The sequence below is a fragment of the Haliotis rubra genome, unplaced genomic scaffold (assembly GCF_003918875.1).
Source record: "Haliotis rubra isolate DU_JTF1 unplaced genomic scaffold, ASM391887v1 Scf1514, whole genome shotgun sequence".
In the NCBI taxonomy this organism is placed as follows: domain Eukaryota; kingdom Metazoa; phylum Mollusca; class Gastropoda; order Lepetellida; family Haliotidae; genus Haliotis; species Haliotis rubra.
The window spans coordinates 97,555-117,411 of record NW_025765464.1 but is presented as its reverse complement, the minus strand read 5'-3'; the positions used below and the strand labels follow the sequence as shown (position 1 = coordinate 117,411).

Below are 19,857 nucleotides of genomic sequence, written 5' to 3'. Positions count from 1 at the left end.
CTTGAAAGGTTCATTTTACTGCTGTAACTTGGCATGTGAACATATGAACACAATTATAAATACAAAATATGACGAAAAGTGTAAACAATTTATATTTTCAGCTAAAGGAATGGAAGTTTTTCTTAAAGCATTTTCAAAGAAAATCCTCAATTGCGTATTGATTATTCAATTAGACTATGAATTAGGATAGATGAGACGATGCTTTACTGTCATATATTATTTGCTATGGGTAAAGCATGAAATTGCTGCATTTTGCTAATTAAATTACCAAAGTGATTGAATGGCAACCTTGTATTCTTAAAAGAAAACTTACCGTTTTGCCCATCAACATTCATTCTTGACATCAAATTGTTTGACATTGTCCTGCAAACCAATGGAAGATTGTTGCTATTCTGTCAGGTTTGGTTTACTTAGAGATTCTCGAAACGGTTGCTTTCAGAATTAAATAGGAGGTTGGCACTGGTCTGCTTAATTTTGCTGACAGAGTCATAAGTTTAATGAAACAAAAGCCATTTCCATTAAATGTCTAGAAAACAAAATGGGTGGTGGTTCCAGAGGTCAAAGAACAAGTCCTTTTGGGAGGTCTTCCAACTTCATTTTGTTCCCCAAACACAAAGAGTATGGATCATGGAGTTCCGAAAACAATAATGAGCTCTCCTTGAAGTATACAACATATTCCTAATATCTACTCTCTCTCTCTTGGTCATTTTTACACTTATAAAACTCCAGATCATTCCTTCTTCATAAGATTCCAAGAAATGTTTACACTTAATCTCTTATAAGAACGGCAGAAATCTCTCATAAAATGAATTATGTGTGCGTATAATATCTGCGACGATCATAACTATGCTTCTCTGAATCCTGTGAATAATGAATGATTTAAACTCTACGGCTGCCAGAAATAATCTGATCTACCCTGAAGACATTGAATAATGTCTCTTACAACTCCAATCTACACTCAAGGAGACTTAAATGTGCTCGTGAACAAACATCGCTTTGGCACACGCAAATTTGGAAACAGTGTATCTCTGACTCTCAGATTCCAAGAATAGGAAGTCCTACTTATTTGACCAAAGGGGTGACAGGTGGCAAAACATATTGAAATGTAGGTCATACACTAAAAAATAACTCTGATTTAAAACACTACAAATATACACCTTTCAATATACTCGATAGATGATCTTGACAAGGGAACATGTACATAACATTGCTGATATCTAACAATATCTGTACTCTAAATAATGGACTCTTCCAAATCTCCATGTTTCACTGCACACACATTCGTAAAATAATAAAAACCTACCTTTGACGACGATAAAAACATCATATACAAATTCTACAATGACCAAATACCAAGGAGTGTGTCTCCCAGCAATAAACATATATACATATCTCCTCTCGCGTTCTATCTCGCATCCAGCTTTTAAAGGCGAAAACAATATGGCGCCAAGCAAGGGAGTGCTCATTAAACTAAACATCTCGGGAAGAAATCATTGTCAAATTATTCTCTACATGATCAACTCCTAATATATAAATGAAGATAAAGACCAACTATTATCACCCCAAAGACCAAACATTATCACAAATATTCGAAACGCCATATGGTAATGAAGAGCATTATCATCTTTCTCTTAAACTTGTGGTGATATACTGGAAACAAAGTGAATTGTAAAAACTTGTAACCTTAGTATTGCTCCTTTATGTGATCCACAAAATTGCTGCCACCCAGTCTTCGAAGATGAGATTTCTGCAAATTCCATTAAAATTATATCTTATTTAATATTTAAAATGTCTTTTACATCTTTTGTATGTAACATTTAACTTTTAAAGAGACATGAATCATCATCCCTTCCAAATAAGTGTAAGAATGAGAGTCTGTGGGTGCAGTTTTCATTAATTGTTACATCAAGAATCATTAGTGAAGTTACATTTTGTAAATAAATAAAAGCTCAAATAAATTATATGCAACTTCATCCTGCTTTCAAGATTTGCACAAGACGCTTTTTGATGTGAATTTTCGTTGCATGATCTGAGAAAGATTTCCTTTCCTTAACACACTGGCCTCAACACTACCCCACACTGACCTCATATTTCTACCCCTCACTGGCCTCTACTTGTTCTTTACTGACCTCAACATTACTCCACGCTGACTCCTCAACATTACCCCACACTGACTCTCAACACCACTCCGCACACTGCCTCAACTTACACCCCACACTGGCCTCAACACCACCCCCACACTGACCTCCAGCATTAACCCACACTGACCTCCCATATTACCCCACACTGACACTGACCTCCCAATATTACCTACCCACACTGACCTCAACACCACATTACCCCCACACTGACCTCAACATTACCCCTCACACTGGCCTCAACATTGCCCACACACTGACCTCCACCACATTACCCCACACTGAGCCTCAACATTACCCCACACTGGCCTCACATATTACCCACACTGACCTCATTACTCCCACACTGGCCATTACGCTGGCCAACACTGCCCCACACTGACCTCAACACTCACCCCACACTGACTCCTCAACATTACCCACACTGACCTCAACATTTACCCACGCACATGACCCTCAACACTACCCACACTGACCTCAACATTACCCACACCACCCTACACTGCCTCTTAACACCACCCCACACCACCTCTACTGGCCTCCCAACATTACCCCACACTGACCTCAACACCACCCCCACACTGACCTCACACACCTCACCCTAACCCACACGACCTCAACATTACCCTACCCCCACACTGGCCCTCAACATTACCTCCACACTGACCTCAACATTACCTCACACTGACCTCACCACCACCCCTGGCCTCAACATTTACCCCTACACTGACCTCGCTTACCACCCCCACACCTGGACCTCAACATTACCCCCACACTGGCCTCAATATTACCCCACACTGGCCTCAACTGTCACCCCACGCTGACCTCAAACAACCCCACACTGGCCTCAACATTACCCTCCCACACTGCGTTGCTCAACATTACCCCACACTGGCCTTCTACCATTACCACCACACTGACCTCAACATTACCCCACACTGACCTCAACATTACCCACACTGACCTCAACACTACCCCATACTGGCCTCAACATACCTCAACACTGACCCACATGAGCCTCCAACACTGCCCCCACACTGACTTCAACACTACCCCACACTGACCTCAACATACCCCCACACTGACCTCAACACCACCCCACACTGACCTCAACATTACCCCACACTGACCTCCCACACCCCCACACTGACCTCACACATTTCACCATTACCACTGACCTCAACAGTTCCCCACCACTGACCTCTGCAACACCACTACACTGACCTCACACTGTCCTCAACACTTACCTCCCACACTGACCTCAACACCATTACCACACTGACCTCAACACCACCCCACACTGACCTCAACACTTACCCCACACTGGCCTCCATTACCCCACACTGACCTCAACATTGCCCCACACGACACTGACCTCAACATTTTCCCACTCCCCACTGACCTCAATACCCCACACTGACCTCAACACACCCCACGCTGACCTCAACAACACTGGCCTCAACATTACCCCACACTGGGCCTCAACACCACCCCACACTGGCCTCAACATTACCCCACACTGGCACTGAACCTCCTCAACACACGCTGACCTCCCACACTGACCTCAACACCACCCTCACACTGACCTCAACACCCTGCCCCCTCAACACTACCCCACACTGACTCCTTACACTGGCCTCAACACTACACTGGCCTCACTTCCCACACTGGCTTAACCCCCACACTCAACACCACCCCACCCTCACATACCTCCACACTTACCCCACACTGACCTCAACACCACCCCCACACTGACCTCCCAACATTGCCCCACACTGGCCTCAGAGCACCAACATTACCCCACACTGACCTCAACACCACCCCACACTGACCTCAACATTACCCCACACTGGACCCCACCCACTTGGCCTCTACCACTGACCTTACCCACACACTGGCCCTCAACACCCCACACTGGCCTCAACATTACCCAACACTGACCTCAACACTTACCCCACACTGACCTCAACACCACCCCACACTGACCTCAACACCCACCCCCACACTGGCCTCAACACCACCCCACACTGACCTCATTACCCACACTGACCTCAACACTACCCCACACTGGCCTCAACATTACCACCCCTCAACACCACCCCACACTGACCTCAACATTACCCACTGGCCTCAACACCCACCCCCTCACACCCTCACCTCAACCCACACTGACCTCACCCCACCACACCTCAAGCATTACCCTACACTGGCCTCAACATTACCCCACACTGACCTCAACATTACCCCACCCCACACTGACCTCAGCATTACCCCACACTGACCTCACACTGGCCTCAACCCCACACTGACCTCAACACCACCCCACACTGGCCTCAACATTACCCCACACACTGACCTCAACACCACCCCACACTGACCTCAACATTACCCTCACACACTGGCCCTCCACATTTACCACACTGACCTCAACATTACCCCTGGCACACTGACCTCCAACTTTACACATTGCCCCACCTGGCCTCACACTGACCTCAACATTACCCCACACTGGCCTCAACTTTACCCCACACTGACCTCAATATTACCCCACACTGACCTCAACAGTACCTCACACTGGTTTAAACACTCCCCCACACTGGCCTCAACACCACCCCACACTGAGCACAACGCCAGCCCACACTGACCTAAACACCATCCCACTCTGAGCACAACACCACCCAACACTGACCACAACACCATCTCACACTGAGCACAACACCAGCCCACACTGACCTAAACACCATCTCACACTGAGCACAACACCATCTCACACTGAGCACCTCTGGCCTCAACACTACCCCACACTGATGTTGAAAATAGAACGATATTGCGTTGAACTTCGCCAAAGTGACAACGATCAGCTGCCTTTGCGCGCGCGATAATTGTGCGCATGTCCGGATATGGCCAAACGAGGCGATCGAAAGGTCAACATCTGGCGTGTGTTTGAAAGCAAATTGTCGGAAATTTCCAATATCTTAATCAAGTGTAATATTCAAAACAGGTGACTGTAAATAATGTCTAAATCCTCAAAGACAATACAACCTTTTTATCATGAAAGAATAACAAATTACATTGTTTAATCTTTTAGTCACATGATCATAACAGGTCTGGGTATTGAGATGGGTACTCGAGTCCAACTCATTACCCACCCGTCCCGGGTATCCGGGTTGCCCGTCCCAGCCCTATTACCAACATGTTATGCATTAACCTGTCTAAGTTTCCTCACAACTCAGAACTCAGTTATACGTGCAAGTACTGTTCGCTCATGCCGCCCTACGTTATAGCTTCGAGATTACGACGATTACGTTCCAGACAATGTCCCCATATTGTACACTGGCATGGAGACGAAGACAAGTAGAGCGGGGCTCTATGTGTGGCTGCATTCTTTACACTGTGATCACAACAGCTTTCTTATATTTGAAAATTTTACGGACTCCACCAAAAACGTTGTTTAAGAAACTATCATCATTGAAAAAGCAAAAGTTGTTATCTGTCGTGGCGGGGTGAAACCGCAGAAACGGAACAGCCACTATCTCGTCGTGCACGGGATACACATGCCTGATGAAAAATGAAGTTGAATGCTGACGTGAAACAGTTGATGATTAAAGTGTAAGATTTTTTCCGTGCTGAAGCCGAAAGGGGCAAACCATTTTATGCCATTAATAAATTCCGTAAGCGGGCAGCAAAAGCTTTAGGAGTATCAGCAAGGGTACTGACAAATGTTCTGGAACACAAACATTGTGAGTGTGATGCGAAGCGGGTGGGGACCGTGTCAAAATCACACAAATTAAAACATTTGGACAACTTTCAAAAGAACCTTGTAAGGCAGTCTATCAACAAGCTCTATTCTGAAAACAAATACATGTCGCTGAAATTTTTTAAAAAGCATTTGAAGCAAGAACACAACCTCAGGGTATCAAAGTACACACTCTGGCGACTCTTACACTCTTTCAGGTATCGTTATAAGAAAATTTCGGGGGGAAAATAGGTCAGTACTCTGTGAATGCCCTGATATCGTTCGCTTGAGAAATAATGTTTTCAGGGTTATAAAGAAGGAGCGCGAGGAAGGGTTCGTGCCAGTGTACTTGGACGAGACCTGGGTCAATGCCTCGCACACTGCCAGCAGTCAGTGGGTACCCGATGGGGGTGATAAGGGGTCACGTAGAAAGCTGCCTCTAGGGAAAGGAGAGAGACTAATCATTCTCCATGCTGGTTGCTCCAGCAAAGGCTTTCTCCCAGGGTGCGACTTGGTATTCAGGGCAAAGTCCACAGATAACAGAGACTACTATCGTAATGAACAATGCTCCATACCACAGCGTGCAGGACCCCGGCAGTAAAGCCCCGACATCGAACAGTCGAAAAGGTGATATGATATCATGGGAATTTCAGATCGCACGGCCTTCAAAGGCAACGAAGCCTCAGCTATATGAGATCATAAAAAACAACAAAGGTGAACCTTTCTACAAAGTTGACAGTTACATAAAAAGTAAGGGTCACAATATTGAGCAACTTCCACCCTATCACTGTGACCTTAACCCATTTGAAATGATATGGGGTATTGTCAAAGGAGATGTTGCCAGATCTAACACAACTTTAAGATTTCGTGACGTAGAGGTTTTGGTTAAGGAATCCCTTAACAAAATCACGACTGAAACTTGGCAAAACTGTGTCAGAAAGGTAGCTAACGTCATTGAACAAGGATACTGGTCTCGGGATGGCTTACAACAGGCAACTGTGGCACCACTTGTCATCCCTTTAAGTCGTGACTATGACACTACGACAGACGAGGAACCGACAGGTCTCCCAGAATAGATTTTGAGATGTTCCCCGCCATGACTGGCTGTTCCGTTTCCGCGGTTTCACCCCACCACGACAGATAACAACTTTTGCGTTTTCAATGATGATAGTTTCTTAAACAACCTTTTTGGTGGAGTCCGGAAAATGTTCAAATATAAGAAAGCTGTTGGGTATTAGTAAATGATAAACATGTGTACTATTTATATTTATGTGGCAATTTTGTACAATGATAAAATTTGCAACTCTTCGGTCCGTTTCTGACTCAGACGGATTGTACTGTCACCGCACTTCATGGATACGTGGATACTGTTCTGATTGAAATTTACAATTTTGGAAATCAATCCATCTTCAGAAATATATATTTTAGGTGGTCAATTAATGCTTGGAAAGGAAACATATAATTTAGTCGGTCAATTAATGCTTTGGAACGTAATACAGTGTACTCTGTCAATACCGGCATCACTCGGGACCAAATAAAAATGCCGGTTTTGACAGAGTGCCGGTTTAGGCGGGTTGCAAGTTCGCTTATGACGCCGGCGCACACGGGAAGTATTTTGTATTATGTGTGCCGATGACTGACTATTACACAATTGACATTATACGATTTTACCTTAAATACCCTCGAATCAACTAAACTCTTGCTGGTTTTTACAGTCAAGCTGCCCATGTAAGTGACACGTACCACTCACTAATTAACAAGACACTGATTGACACTTCCCGTTTCTGTATAATCTCGGGAGTCAATACCCTCGAATCAACAACATGTAAACACTTGCTTGTTTTTACAGTCAAACTGCCCACTACATGTATTAATTACTCTATGTAAGTGGTACGTACCACTCACTGATTAACAAGATACTGATTAACACTTCCCGTTTCTGAATAATCTCGGGAGTCACAGCGAATTGTGTTGTTACATCATTTGGACCTAACTGCATCAAAGGGTTACGCCATCTTTCATGTGCCGGTATTTACATATTCGTTTTCATAACAACTTGTTCGTTGGGACTGAAAAACAATGCCGATATCCTGAATAGACAGATGCCAATGTTTACAGATGTTTCTAAATGATAATTACGTGCATGTCTGCCGGGGCTGAAACTTTGTGCCGATGTAAACAGAGTGCCGGTGTTTACAGAGGCCGGTATTGCCAGAGTCCAGTGTATATAGTTTCAATTAACACTCAATTATTGATGTATCATTAAATGTGTGTTTTCATATCAACCATGTTACACGTCAAGGTTCGTTGCAATTGGCCCTTGATCGGCTGAAAGGACCTATTGCAAGGCCAATATAAACACAACGATATAATAGTATAACTTTGTTTTTCTCAAATTCAGTATATCAGCAGTATAAACACTTGAAAGATATCCAGTCAGGATGCACGTTCGACATCGATCAACACATATAATATACTGTAAGCCATTAAAAACGCAATTGGTATTTGTTGTCCTGAAACTAACAAAAGTTCCATTGAAGATTTTTGCCTGCGATACAGAGGATGTAGGGATAAAAGGCTGTTAATCTTGCCCATTTCGAGTTCGAGTCCCGGAGCATTCCTCTCACATGAACTTTGATACTTAAAACTGAATCTGTGACATTTCTCGTAAACACAACCACATTCATGAAACACGTTGTGCACATGCATTACCTGCACCCAGGCGCTGTAAAAGCACAAGGAATTGCGGAACTCAATCACTTTGAGAAAATGCCACACTTGACACAAGACGAAGGAATCAGGTTATGGGTATGGTCAGCCAAGGTGCTTCAGATGTGATGATTGCCAGGCACTTTAATGTGCATCCATCCACTGTACGTCGACTTAGACAACGTTTTCGGGCTACCGGAATGGTTGCTGATCGTCCGCGACCTGGTACACCACCTGTGATAACAGCTCGACAAAACCGCAATATCCGAGTTTCACACTTGCGAAATCGGTTCCAAACAGCTGATGATGAGGCAAGGAGGACAATTGGGACAAGTCAACATCATTTCAGCACCCAAAAGGTGCAAGGACGCCTTGCTGCCTTCAACATCCGGTGTCGTCACCCGTACCGTGGTCCAACCTTATTGCATTGCCACAGACTTGCCAGACAGTGATGGGCAGCAAATGGGGCCAATCTTGGCAACAGGACATGGCCAGATGTCATTTTGTCAGATGAATCCAGGTTTAACTTATCCTTTGCAGATGGTCGTCCACAGATTTATCTACATATAGGAGAAAGACTTGCGACAAACTGTGTCCTTGAACATGATCGTTTTGGAGGGGTGGTGTCATGATCAGACCATCAGAGGCTGCAGACCATCCAACAGCTGTTCCTGAGTAATGTGTGTCTTTCAATGCCCCAAAAACTGCGAGCATGTCTTGCATCGCACGGTGGACACACACGATATTGACTGCAAGTGACCCCTCCTTTGTTTGATGTCGTTGTTGCATCACTGATGTTGTTGTTGACTGGACATTTTCAGATGAAATTATTCACAAATGTTTACATAAAACATATCTGCCAGTTAGGTTTATATATGTTTCAATTGGTGTGAGAAAAGAAAGTATGAATGTCAAATTGCGTTTTTAATGGCTTACAGTATATGATATTAGAACACACATACAATTTACTACTAAGGGCAGAGTTTTGAATGTAAGGATGCAAAAGTTCGTATATTTTCAGAACTGCGCTGCTACGACTGCGTAACACCAAAACAGAGAAATGGCGACCGCAATGAAGCTACCCCGGTGTGGTGTGTGTGGCATCTCTTTCACATATGGCGGCCCAGACCCCCACCTCCTGCCCTGTCTCCATTCAGTGTGCCAGGAATGTCTAAATCTTGGCACCTCTGATACTCTGACCTGTGACATCTGTCAGGAAACATTCGACAAAGAACAAACTGATTTTCCTACCGATGTCGTTGCCATCAAAGATATCTTTCTCCAAACTGCTGAATATGATGGTTCAGCTGTGCTGTGTACCAACAAGGGTGACGGTAACCAAGCCATGTCTTGGTGTGGTGAATGTGAAGCCCTCTTGTGTGAGCACTGCCAAGCAGGTCATGAGGACATGAAGATAACTCGATCTCACAAAGTCGTCCCACTGGAAAACCTGAAGTCATCAGATGGAGTGCCGATTCCTAAGACTGCCTACTGCACTGAACACGTTGATCACCCTCTGCAGTTGTATGATGAGACGTGTGAACAGCGAATATGTTTCAAATGTAGGGAGAACCATGGCGTCTGCAAGGTGAATGACATAACCGAAGCATATCAACATCTGAAGGAGACTGTATTGGATGAAGAAAAGAAAGGCCTCGCAAAGAAGATTGAGACCATCAGCGCCATCAGGGAACAGATACATACAGTTGTCAAATTGTCAGAGACGAAAGAAGAGGAAGGGAAAGATTTCTTGAAACATACATTTTCCGATCTGAGAAATACGTTAAACCAGCGAGAAGAAGAGCTATTGCTTGAACTGGGTCAAAGTTTCAAAGCTGTATATGATGTGAATAACTCCCGGCTTTACGAGTTGGGAAAGAAGGAAGCCAAATGTGACACAGCCCTTGGCTACTGTCAGAAATTCGCTGATATGTCCAGTGTTGATGCAATCCTAAATGCCAAAAAGACAGTTCTTTCCAGAACCAGTGGATGCATTGCTGCCAAGGTTTCCCAAGTGAGTGAAAGAGAATCTTCAATAACTCTGTCAAGAAAGGATCTTACTGATTTGAAGCAATCGATTTCTTCTTTTGGCGAGTACTACGTACCCATGGATCCTCAGGCAGAAAGCCAGCATCACCCAGGTAGGAATTGTATATTTCTTGGATGCTGCAATAATACATTGATGTCCATACTGAAGCATTTTGCAATACTCGTTTAAGCAAGATGAATGTAAGTGTCGAGGGTATGAGCCATCCTGTCACTGCCAGCTACTATTTTGTTATTCCAGAGGGATCTACTATCAATGCTATGAAAGGGAATATAAAGAGACTTGAAGCAGATAACGTGTCACTCCTTGAGGTAATGTTTTTGTCAACAGCAAGAAACTTTTAAAACATATGGTATTTATATTCAGTACTGATCGGTCCACCTCAAATCTCAATTACCTCTGACTGAAAGTAATGATATAATCTCCAGTCGTCTAGCTAACATGTACATGTCATTCAGGGGATTGATTTTTGTCTCACCTTACCTATGGCTCCAGAACATTCATGTGTACGTTGTAGTGTATGAATGTACTACATCTCATTCCTCATTCAGGCTTTAAAGAGTCGCGGTCAACAGATCAAAGAGCTGACGTCAACAATGGAATCTCTAGGTAAGCCTGACTTCAACTCTGCAAACATAGATTTCAAGAATACAGTTGATTATGATACATGTTAGTTTGTCCGTGTGTTGGCTATGATTGCCCCACCCACCATGAATTCATATTCCGACATGATAAAATAAAATGTTGTCTCATTGCCGCTTTGAACCTTTCTGTCCTGTTGAGATGCTCTCAGTCCTACCAACTTATAAAAAACACATGTTGAACTATTTTCACTTTCATGACTATTAGTTTTTTGTGTTTATTTATTGTGTTATAAATCAAACAATATAGAAAACAATCCAGTTTTTTGTTGGTATTTCTGTAGAATGCTGTTCTCTCGGCCGGTGTCTTTCTTGTTTAGTGAGTGAGTGAGTTAAAAAAATTAAAGTCACTTTGGCAATATTTCAGCCACATTAATTAAAGGCAAATTATAAAAACCTGTCAACGAAGACAGTAAAGCAACTAGATTATCACAGATAGAAATTTAAAACTAGTAATTAAATCTAAACCACTTTAACTATACATGACAATACAATATAAAAACAACTGGAGGTAGATCACCATACTAGGGACCATGGGGACTTACAGCACATTTGCTTCCTGCATTCTTTCTTGCTTCAGTTGCTGGAGGGTTTGTGATGAGAAACCCATAAAACTGCAGATTGCCTAACCTGTATGAGTGGAGTTTGGACACCTAGAACATGGCATGATCTAAGCTGATAGTTTGCTCGTATTATGTTTGCCTAAGCTATGCGGTAAACGGATGCGATCATTCCCACTTTACTCCCACTAACTTCCATTGAACACTGTGTTGACACAGCACATAACAGAAATGGGTTAAGGTCGACATGAACATTATTCCTCACCTCTACACCACCCCAGTATCTATTTGAGCACCCCAGTGTGTTTAAGTATATAATGCCTATACATCCTTTGTAGTGCGCGTGTCCGATGTTGCTGTCCACTTCCTTCGCATGCCAGACGTCTCCTTCCCTGTGCCACTTCTTTGTAAGTAAGTTTTAGGATAAGTATTCATACTTGCGTAAGGTAACCAATTCAAGGGCGTTATCTGTATTGTATGATTGAAAAACTGATTGCTTGGATCATACTCGCAACATTCATAACAGATTTGTAGATACATACCGGATGATTTTACTGTTATCGTATGGCATGGTGACAATCACTGGATGGTCTGGTCAAGACTCGATTTGTTTGCAAACAACATCGTTCAGCTGAAATACTGCTGAAACAAGCATATGCTCATGATATACTCACAAGTGTATTAGTCGATATTTCTTATAAATGTGGAAAGGGTTTTGTAGCTTCTCTTTACATATTCTTGTCAAATTGTTTTCTTCTAGCTTCGCCGTGAGCCTGTGAACAGGATTTCACACATTAGACCGACTATATCTGGGTTTAGTGAATATTCACTTACTGATAGATCAGTATTTCTGTCACTGTTCTTTGATAACGTCGTCACTTATGCATTACGAACAGCATGACGGACCAACTTCGGTATTTCGTAGACTCTTGCAGCCTGAAGGTAATTTGTTTAGCAACTGTCATGCAGCGACATAATGTATCCTTTTAAGCACATACAACAATCAAAATGCTCGATACGTGGTTCAGAGTGAGTGAGTGAGTGGGTGAGTGGGTGTTTGGGAGGGGTCGAGGGATGGGTGAAGTACTTGCTTTAGAGTGATCGATAACTACTCCCTTGTAAATTGTGTTATATTTGGGAACACACTTTCTATTTAAAGTACATATTCTCATAATTTTGTCAAGTTGAATCCCATCCGGGTTACTAATCCCTTGCAAATTATGTGTGGTACGTAATACGATTGATCACTAGTTGTTCAAAATGGTCAATCAGGATAATAATTAAGGAGGGGTCAGGCAGATATTCGTAATATGGTATACTAAGTATGTCCGTGTGTTGTAGGTACACCACTGAAGTATGACAAAGACAAAGTCAATCTCGACAAAGTCCACATCAACACAGAAGGAGACCTTGTCGACAGGAAGTCGTTCACCAGAGTTGCAGGGAAGGGGAGACTGAAGAAGTACTGGGGCACATGCAGTACTGCCCCCCTCTCCCAGGATGGCTGTCCCCAGTACTGGGAGGTGGAGAACAGGGTCAGTCTGGACAAACTACTCTCAGAGAACCTGCTCATCCTGGAGGTTGGAGTATGTAGGGTGGAGCAGAGGGACGTGAGTCATTCTATAGGTGGACGTCCTCACTCCTACTGTATGATCGTCTCCTGCTGTCCTATACACGGCGGGATATGCAGGAAGATAGGGAAGGAGGGGAAGCGTGTGCTGTGTCTGCCTGACACTCTCCCCAACACAGCACCACACACACTACATTACGGTGTTGTCTATGATGACGCCAGGAAGAAGATTGTCTTCATTGACGTGAAGGAGAAGAAAGTCATGTCGACGTTAGACAATGTAGACTGTAGTGAACCACTGTGGCCGATGTTCGGGGTGTATAACTCAGGTGATGTCACAGTCAGCATGAAACTTGTAGTTGGCAGCGACATCAGCATGACGGAGGAGAAAAAAGCGATGATTGTCAAGGCGCTGTCGTGATGTCGTGACGTTAGAAAAATGTTCATGATAATGATCAATAAACATAGAGCTGTAGATAGTGAATACGCACTGCCGGGCCGGACTTCTCAAAAAGGTGGCTCTTGACTGAGTGGGCCGGACTTCTCAGAAAGGTGGCTCTTGACTGAGTGGCCTGCTCGAGCGGCCGGCCGGTTTACTTTGAAAAAGCACAAGACCTTTACATGGAAGAAGGTATAAACAGGCGGGATAAATTATATGAGAGTATATATACAATGACATAATAAATTCTACTGACCCCAAAGAACAAATGTCACTGGTAACTGAAATAGTCAAAATGAAGCATCTGCTATTTCCATGATACCGACAATCAATCTGACGGTGGCAGGCACCATTTCACTGCACAAGAATGAATTGACTGAGCCGTTCGTAAAATCACTTAGATGAACGCGTTTGGCAGGTAGATTTTGTGAACATTGTTTAAATGCTTTGATTAACTTCACACATAAGATTCGAGGACGGAAATTGGGTATCATGTGTACATATTTGTGTTATCACAGCTCGCAAGGATGTACTTGTAAGTAACTTAAAAAATAAGTTCATAATTTGATAAAAATACATGGAAAATGTATTGGTGTCAGTCTTTATTATACAGCCTGTGTTGGAGCGTGTACTTACCCCTTCATCGGGTTAATGAAAGCCAGGGTACATGTGAGAACGACAAAAGTAAAACAGATAACAAAGATAGACCATTTATAGGGAGGCCAATAGTCAGTGGGTGCTGGCTGGTACAGGCAAGAGGCGGGAAGCCAGGAGTAGATATGCACTGGCTGGTAACTGACAAAAGGAAGGCAGCAGGGTTGCCCTGGAGTTTGTTTGCTGTTTAACTCCGCAATAGTCCAACTATGTAAAGGTCAGTAGATAACTACGTTTAGTGCAAACAGTCCTGTGATCAACAGCATGAACATCGATCTACGCAGTTGGGATACGATGACATGTGTCAACCAAGTCAGCGTGTCTGACCACCCGATCCCTTTGGTCGCCTCTAATATAACCTGGATCTTCACAGGTCATGTTTTAAATATTAGATGCACACACATTAGATGCATTGAAAAAACGTTGTCAGTGGGTTGATGAGCAAAAGCAATATACTTTTCTTAGTAACGGTATAAAGTACTAGACAATGACAATCCCTTTCCCGAACACCTAGAGTCACAAAAGTGTGTTTCTTTTGATTTTGCTGAATGTAACTTACATGTCCTGACTGATTCCCAGACAATATACCCCCACCCCCTCTCAGTAAGGAACGGACTCTTATTTTCTTTTATATACGAGTGTGTGTGTGTTAACATTTCCACCATTCAGCTTGAAGAAGACAGATTTGTGGCATAACAAACAAACGATTTAGCCACAGGGCTCCGCTAAATACCCAAAGTGTTACATAATTTAGGTTCTTCTAATAGATATGCTGTTCGAATTCAATTTAGGTTTTGATAAGAATGTTGCATTTGATCAATATTGTATCGGATGAGATTTAACCTAACAAAAATGATAGAACCTGTGTAACATTTGATTACTTTCTAAATGACATTGTGCATCCATAGCTTTCCGACGTGGCTGACGTGCCAATTGGCACTTGTCAGAGACCACCAGTTGTCCGACTTCCATTCTTGTAGAAGTTGAGGTGGCTAAGTGGGTTAGATAGCTGACTTTGTGTGCTGGCGATTAGGTGCCTGACTATGAGGGTGTGGGCTCGAATCCCGGATGGGACTCAACCTAACAAACGTACTACAATCTGTACTTTACTGAGAAAGTGAAATTCCAGATATAACCTGTGTTGAAGCTTCTACGCACTGGAACTGATCCATGTTTACCATGTTTACCACACGTCCCAAACATACGGACAAGGAACAAAACATGATCAAGATTACATCTTCATATAAATCATGCAAAAGACAAACATACATACACTGCCATGTGTGGGTTTGAAGAAATATGCACGTGCTGGAAACGATTCCATCGGGAGTGGAATCACTTGTAAAACCTATCCTAGCACGTAGTGTCTATGGGAGTGTTCGTCGATCTCTTGCCGACGGACAGTTCTCTTCGTAAATGATTTTGAAGTCCATCATCAAAATGTATAGCAATTTACGTCGGCAAAGAAACCTTATGTAAGCCTGCCGTCAGGAATGTTTCTGACATAGTCTTTGACATAAGTTTCATCGCCACTGTCAATCTCTGGAATTGTCTAGATCGATACTGAATTAAAAATACCAGCATCAGTTAAGTGTGCAGCATCAAGTGCCCTCAGTCATCCAGTATTGACACGAACGTGGTTGCTGTACATACTAACATGCTGTCTTGTGTATATCTAAATGTTCTATGTCTCTGTGTGTGATTTACACAATGTATATTTCAAGATTCAATGTCAAATGTTGTTTAGTCGACATTCATATAAAAACCTATAAGGTACTTAGATGTTGGTTGTATTCCCTCGACTAGAAGTCAACTGGTCAGACAACTTCAGCGCACCACGACTATGAGTGACAACCCTTTGAGACATATTAAGTATCTGTGTGTATGTGATTGGTTCTCGGCGAAAAGGATTAGGTAAGAACTAACCAGATATCATTCCTGACCAGGAAGAAATCAGTTTGTTCCGCATATAAATTCATAAATTCGTTTGATCCGTCTTACAGTTAGGCTTAAAAGGAATTACTGAATCCTATCCTAAAGTACCAAGTGTTGTTATGCTGGATTTCCAAGCTCAATGACCGGTTTATGGAGGAGTAAACACGAAATCGACAGGAGAAATAAGTGGCCCAAAACTTATTTACAGTCATTGATAATAATTATCCATGGCTGACTACAATACATCAACATTTACAAAGGACCACACGGATTACAGGTCAAGGTTTTTTTTATGTGTCACAGATTTAATGGACATGCATTCATATATCCATTCATGGCTTCGTACGTGTCGGATTCTGCATATGGGGCCTCTCTATTATATCCTCAAAATGTGCAGGGTGAAGTTTTATACAGTAAACGACGCCGTTGGTTGACTAGTCTGGAAGTTGAGAATCGTCTGTGTTGCTCAGGGTATCAGTATCAGATTCTATAGGTCCGGAAGTTAACAGACATTTCCTCCCTTTTATAAAGAGAATATAAAGCAGATCAATAATCGTCATTACCAAGTATTTGTTTATCTTATTTGTGCAAAATGTGCGACGCTAACCGCTGTGGAAACACTGTTCATTGTGTTGTTTTGTTTCCATTTCATTGCCACATTATATTCCCCAGGCCTGTTCACTTATCACTAAATGACGTCAACACATATTTCATTACGTCACAGTATTCAAGCTTAAAGTTATATATCAGTCGTCACGTAAGTTAGAAAGATGTTAGAACTAGTGAAGATTTGATGCCTCAAAATAATGAATATTTGAAAAGCCCGACGAATTCAAAAACACATACTGGTTTTCTTATTGCTTCAAAAACATGCCAGTACCTTGAAATACCTAATAATACAGTTACGACCCACCAATACCTTCAAATCCTCCCCTTCCCTCTCCCTAATACATTGAAATATCCCACGACCACCTCTCAGTATCTCCAAATACCCCTTGTCTTTAATCCACTATATGAAGATCTGTATAACAAGAAGCCTTCTCTTGTTCCACCTCTTGGTATAAGAGTGAAACCTTTCCTTTCTGCTGCTGGCATTGAGCTAAAACATATAGCTCCTTCCCGTCTTATTTCTTCTCCTCCTTGGCAGTTGGTGAGGCCACACGTTGACTGACTAACTGAGTTTGGTTTTACGCCGCTTTTAGCAATATTCCAGCAACATCACGGCGGGGGACACCAGAAATGGGCTTCACACATTGTACCCAGTGACCTTACACTGACAACATATAAAAAATCTGAAACAAATGAATTACAGTATAAACAAGAAGTTAGTCAATTAAGAAATAAATATAATACATACAAATCCCTATTTACAGATGGGTTCAAGGATGGTGGCGCGGTTGCTTGTGCCACTGTCATTGGATCCTGAACAATATCTTCTCGACTACCAAATAATAGCTCTATTTTCACGGCAGAAGCTAACGCCACATTAACAGCTCTTAAATATATAAATAAACACCGTAAATATAAACAATATATCATCTTTTCCGATTCTCTTTCGTGTCTTCAGGCTATTAAAAATCTTTCTTCCAAACATCCACTTTTATTAGAAATTATTGAATTGTATAATGAGCTTGCTACTGGCCAATGTGACATCATCTTTTGTTGGTTACTCAGCCACGTTGGCATTTCTGGGAACACCATGGCTGATCTTGCTGCTAAGGCAGCACTCAACAAGTCTGTGACACCACTTCTTATCCCATATTCTGATCACAAAGCTAGCATTAGAACCTACATCCGTGATCTGATGCAGAAGAACTGGGACACCCAAGTAGGTATTAATAAATTACATGCAATAAAACCCTACATTGGTTACGCCTACTTGGGTTGTCAGTCCAGATTTGAAGAGGTCATTATGCGGAGATGTCGCATTGGCCATACTAGATATACTCATGAATATTTATCGAAAGGCGAAGATCTTCCGTTTTGCATCCCTTGTGATGAAAGAATCAGAGTCAAGCATGTCTTGCTTGACTGCATTGAATATTCCATCACAAGGGATAACTATTTCAAAGTAAACACTATGAAGGATCTTTTTAATAATGTCAGTTCTCATTTAATCATTGCATTTTTAAAAGAATTAGATTTTTTAAGTGATTTGTAAATAGATATATATTTTATTATTGGTAGTTTAAATTAGTAACTGAGATTGTTAGTGGCTGTACCCTCAAAGGGGGTTGAAGTAGCGTAAAATTATTGTCCTCCTGAGAGGGTACGTAAGTCCCAAAACATTTCAAGTCAGTTTAAGTGTACCAGGTTTTTAATCATAGTATTTTTGTGTTTTTAATGTATGGCTAAGTCTCATCATCAACGCCAATGGCTGAAGGGATGGTGTGAATCCAGCTAGGGTCCATGCAGGTAGCAAAAGTAATGTAAGTCCCCATGGGCCTTAGTATGGTGATCTACCTTCAGTTGTTGGCGATCTATAGCCCGTATTTTATATTGTATTGTCTTCTTTAATTGGAATATTTTAACTTTGCGCTAGTTTTATATTTATAACTGTGATTCTCTAGTCTTTTTACTGTCCATCGTCGACAGGTTTTAATCTTCAAAATGTTTCCACTTTTTATTGTATGGCTTGTTTTCGTCACGATATGGCTGCAATATTGCCGATGTGACGTTAAATATTAACTCACTCACTCACTCCAAATACCCCTATTACATTCCAATGCCTACCAATACTTACAAGCTATTCCTTTATATGATTGAAGACTGTGGTTGTGCCTTGTAGCTCATTGTACTGTGGCTGATGTCTGCAATGCCTATTTCATACAAACCTATGTTTCAGAACAATGGCTTTCTGCGTGCTTGCAGCACAGGTGTATGAGTAATCCCTCGGATATTGAAACAACCATGGAAATGATCACATGTATTGAATATGTACATTTCTTGAGAAGCAGGTGTAGTTGTGCTTTGACTGTGAAATGGCGCAATTGACCGTGTTGTACAATAGAACAGTGCTACTTTGCTCGTATCAGCAAGTCATCAATTTTGCCGGAGGGAAGAACTGTCATGGAGCGGTGTACTGCACGCCATCTGCAAATTAATAAGACGGTTATTCCCTTGCATGCTGACACTGGCATATTTACTCACAAATATGGATCAGTACATTCCATCCACGAGTTAACATGGCCACCAAATTGCGTGCAATGTTGTCGGGCAATATGACCCGTCATCGAAATCAAGAGAGGCTGAAGTCACAATCACTGCTCCAAAGGACAAAGTTGACTGTATTGTCAAAACTCTGGAGACCCATTTTCGGGTTTTTCTGGACTTTACTGTAAAGCGTGCAAATTCAAGAAAACGGAATCCAAAAACATCAACTGATTTGTGTTCGCTTTGTGTGCCTGGAGTAACGGACTACGTCTGAT

General features: G+C 42.3%; 1 protein-coding gene across 2 annotated transcripts in view; it reads left to right on the top strand.

Moving 5' to 3' along the window:
• Positions 1-14,427, top strand: part of LOC124270415 (E3 ubiquitin-protein ligase TRIM9-like) — a 41,780-nt gene extending 27,353 nt beyond the window's left edge. The window contains exons 2-6 of one of the 2 annotated variants that reach the window (XR_006896760.1): positions 9,605-10,724; positions 10,871-10,941; positions 12,170-12,242; positions 13,173-13,916; positions 13,954-14,427. Coding sequence is in view for 1 of the 2 variants with exons in the window: in XM_046705455.1 (XP_046561411.1) it covers positions 9,644-10,724; positions 10,871-10,941; positions 11,182-11,239; positions 12,170-12,238; positions 13,173-13,822 (1,929 nt within the window). In the remaining variant the exon portion in view is untranslated. Of the gene's footprint in view, positions 1-9,604; positions 10,725-10,870; positions 10,942-11,181; positions 11,240-12,169; positions 12,243-13,172 lie in introns of both variants that reach the window. The other variant, XM_046705455.1, reaches the window with a different exon arrangement.
• Positions 14,428-19,857: the final 5,430 nt, after the last annotated feature.